Genomic DNA, 3,706 nt, shown 5'->3' on the forward strand with positions numbered 1-3,706 from the left:
AGTTGCGCTTGGGGCTGGGGGCTGCTGCGCAGTGCGGGGCGTGAGGGCGGTGGGGTGCGAACCACCTTAGCGGCATTCATCCAGTCTGCCCGTGGCCAGGCTTTGTGCGAAGCAAGGTTCCTCTCTATTTTCACTCTACCCGTATAACCTCAGGAGGCAGGAATAGTATTATTTCCATTTTACAAGAGAGGCGCTAAGAGGTTGTCACATAAGCCAGGTCTCCCGTTTGTAAGAGGGAGTCAGGATTGGAACCCAGGTCTGGTTCCTTTGCTCCTCCTTCCCCTACCTCCCCTGCCCCAAGATGTTCTGGGAACTCTGCGGCCTGTGCCTCTCCCCTGCTATGACAATTTAAGAGTCTAGAATTTGGCAGCAGCAGCCTGGGGGGTCTTGGGATGGAGGAAGGGGGCAGGATCAGGCGTCCATACTTAAGTGCGGGTCCCTATTGCTGGCAGGTGGAGCTCGTGCAGGATGCTGACCCCCCTCCTGCCACAAACTCAAAAGTTAGAATGAGACCAGAGGAAGGGAGCAGGGACCGGAGGCTTCGGGCACCCTGAGGAGCTGAAGATAGCACCACCACCCCCTCCCACTGTCTGGGGACAGCCTGTCCCGGACAAAAGGGACGAGGGACATGGCACAGCTGTGTGACCTTCCTTGGACACGTTCCTCAAATTCTCTGTTCCCATTGGCTCAGGAGCCTCGGTTTGATCTGAATCCTTTTTGGGCTGTGGTCATCCTGGGAACAAGAGGGACACGGGTGTCTGTGACTAGACAGGACCTTTGCCAGAGCTTAGCAGCCATCCTCCAAAGATCTGCTTTTAGTCCTGACCACCCTGCCGGGTGCGAGCCCTCAGGCCAGTCCCTTCCCCGCTTTGCGCCTCAGTTTCCCTGTAGGTAAAAGGGCATGGCCCACCCTGCTGAGGGCTTGTTGCTCGGCCGGCTGAGAAGGTGCCATGCTGACCGTGTGTTCTGTCTCCCTGCAGACAGAAGCCCAGGAGCCATGGGTGACTGGGGCTTCCTGGAAAAGCTGCTGGACCAGGTCCAGCAGCACTCCACTGTGGTGGGCAAGATCTGGCTGACAGTGCTCTTCATCTTCCGCATCCTCATCCTGGGCCTGGCCGGTGAGTCCGTGTGGGGTGACGAGCAGTCGGATTTCCAGTGCAATACGGCCCAGCCGGGCTGCACCAACGTCTGCTACGACCAGGCCTTCCCCATCTCCCACATCCGCTACTGGGTGCTGCAGTTCCTCTTTGTCAGCACGCCCACGCTGATCTACCTGGCCCACGTCATTCACCTGTCTCGGCGTGAGGAGCGGCTGCGGCAGAAGGAGGAGGAGCTGCGGGCCCTGCCGCACAAGGACCCCTGCGTGGAAAGGACGTTGGCAGCCATCGAGCGTCAGATGGCCAAGATCTCAGTGGCCGAAGATGGCCGCATGCGGATCCGAGGGGCGCTGATGGGCACCTACGTGCTCAGTGTGATCTGCAAGAGCATCCTAGAGGCAGGCTTCCTGTACGGCCAGTGGCGTCTCTACGGCTGGACCATGGCGCCCGTGTATGTGTGCCACCGCGCACCCTGCCCCCACTCGGTGGACTGCTATGTCTCTCGCCCCACTGAGAAGACTATCTTTATCATCTTCATGCAGGTGGTCGGATTCATCTCCCTGCTGCTCAACCTGCTGGAGCTGGTGCACCTGCTGTACCGCTACCTCACGCGGAGACTAAAGGCCCAGCAGGGCCAGCATGCCCCCCTCGCTCAGGGCACCACCCCGGAGCCCTACGCTAACCAGGTCTTCTACCTCCCCATGGGCAAGGAGCCCTCATCCGAGCCATGCCCCGTCTACAGCGGGCTCTCATCCAGTGAGCAGAACTGGGCCAACCTGACGACAGAGGAGAGGCTGGCTGCTTCTAGGCCACCCCCCTTCCTGGACCCGTACCCTCAGAGTAGCCAGAAATATCCCAGCAGCCATGCTTCTAAGAAACAGTATTTGTAGGAACCTGGGACTTGTGTCACCCAACAGCGGGGCCTGGGAAGTCCGGCTGCCTTGGGTGCCCCCTCCTTGAAGGCTCTGCAGAGATGACTAGGGCGGGGAAGCGGGTGCTTGCTGGCCATGGGGCCTCACTATTGGTTGTTCTTGGACACCTGGGACCTTCCTGGTGACCAGACGACACCTCATGGTTTCCCCTCCAGAACCTGGCTTTGCCGCAGGCACAGACAGAGCCAGCTCGGGGTGCTCTTGACTGAAGGCTTCGGCCCTCTGGCCTTTTTCACTTTGTTCAGAGGGGCCCGAAGCCAAGTTACTCCACCCCCACCGTCATGGAAGTTTCTCCTCCACCCAGATTGTCCTCACACCCTCTCCTCGCAGGAAGAGGCTGGACCAGGCTGCTGGGTAGGCCTGGATTACACACACAGAGCCCTGTCAAGGAGGCCGGTGTCTTGTTCTCATCACTCCTTCCTCGTTCCACTGTTTATGCTTCTAAAATAAACAGAACTTGATCACAAGCTAGGTGTGTATATTGACACTGTCGTGATGTGCATCAGGGTGGGAGCTGAGGGGTGGCCTTGCTTTCCCCAGGCTTTCTTTGCTTTTCTGTCCTGGATAATCTGCAACTCCAACTCCAGGGAGCACCTTTCACCTTCCAACTCATACACTCCGCCTCTCAGCAGCCCTGAGTCCTAAACATTCTTCCTTTTAAATGCCTCAGGCACTATCCTCTTTCATCCTCTGCCTCAGCCCCTCAAGCCAAAGCAGTGTCTGTCCTCAGCCTGCCCCGTGGCCAGGGAGTGCCCCAGCCACTCCACCCCCTGCAGTGTGCTTCCCCCTGGACACACACACCCTGCTCCAAGCTGCTGGCCAGCTGAGCCCTTCACAGTCCAGCTCAAATGCACCCCATCCCACCTCATCCTGGGCCCCTTGGTATTCGAGGAGGCGGGTTTAGATCACTTGCCCCTCCAACCGTGGCCTTTTCTACCCACCAGAAAGAGCAACTCAAACCTGCATCATGCCTCCCACCCCCTAAAACTCACTCAGAACAGACAATGGCAACAGAGAAAGGTGGGAGGGATTGTGGAGGGGCTGAACCTTGCCTCTAAGTCACAAATGTTGCAGGAGAAAATGAACAATTGAACTGGATCTTGATGGGTGAATAGGAGTTCGCTGAGGAGGAGAAAACACTGAGTATTCAGGCAGAGAGAAAAGTTCGTGCAAAGGCATGGAGGAGGGGAAGGGTCAGGTGGTTGTGGGAGGTGCTTAGGGCCTGGTGAGCCCTCTAGGAAATGGGAGGAATAGCTGAGGATGAGCCCAGCGTTGGTAGAGTTGACCTTCCATGTGGAAGATGACCCAGGTAGAGGGGGCGCTCAGGCAGTGGCCCGTGGAGGCAAGCTGGTCGTTCTCCCCTACCCAGGGAGATCTGGAGCTGGGGTTGGAGGAGGGAATGGGGGCCCATCTCACATGGTCACCTGCTTCCCATTAACAGCCTTTACAGCAAGTTGGCAACTTGGCCCCTTGCCCATCAAAATAGGTCTCCAAGCCCAGCTGGTGTTGCCCAGTGGTTGAGCTTTGACCCATGAACCAGGAGGTCACATTTCAATTCCCGGTCAGGGCACATGCCCAGGTTGTGGGCTCGATCCCCAGTGTGGAGCATGCAGGAGGCAGCCGATCGACAATGCTCTCTCATTCATGTTTCTATCTCTCTCTTCTCCCTTCCTCTCT

The 3,706-nt window shown here is 57.9% G+C and overlaps 1 protein-coding gene across 1 annotated transcript; it reads left to right on the forward strand.

Moving 5' to 3' along the window:
• Positions 1-106: 106 nt before the first annotated feature.
• Positions 107-2,496, forward strand: GJA4 (gap junction protein, alpha 4, 37kDa). Its single transcript, XM_005868552.2, has 2 exons — positions 107-116; positions 981-2,496. Exon 2 carries the CDS (start codon positions 998-1,000, stop codon positions 1,985-1,987), a length of 990 nt encoding a protein of 329 aa, XP_005868614.1. The 5' UTR covers positions 107-116; positions 981-997; the 3' UTR covers positions 1,988-2,496.
• The last annotated feature ends 1,210 nt before the right edge of the window (positions 2,497-3,706 follow it).

This window comes from Myotis brandtii, unplaced genomic scaffold, assembly GCF_000412655.1.
Source record: "Myotis brandtii unplaced genomic scaffold, ASM41265v1 scaffold274, whole genome shotgun sequence".
NCBI lineage: Eukaryota > Metazoa > Chordata > Mammalia > Chiroptera > Vespertilionidae > Myotis > Myotis brandtii.

What these genes read in the sequence shown, in the direction of transcription:
- GJA4 (XM_005868552.2), top strand. Translation starts at nt 998, where the DNA reads ATGGGTGACTGGGGCTTCCTGGAAAAGCTGCTGGACCAGGTCCAGCAG.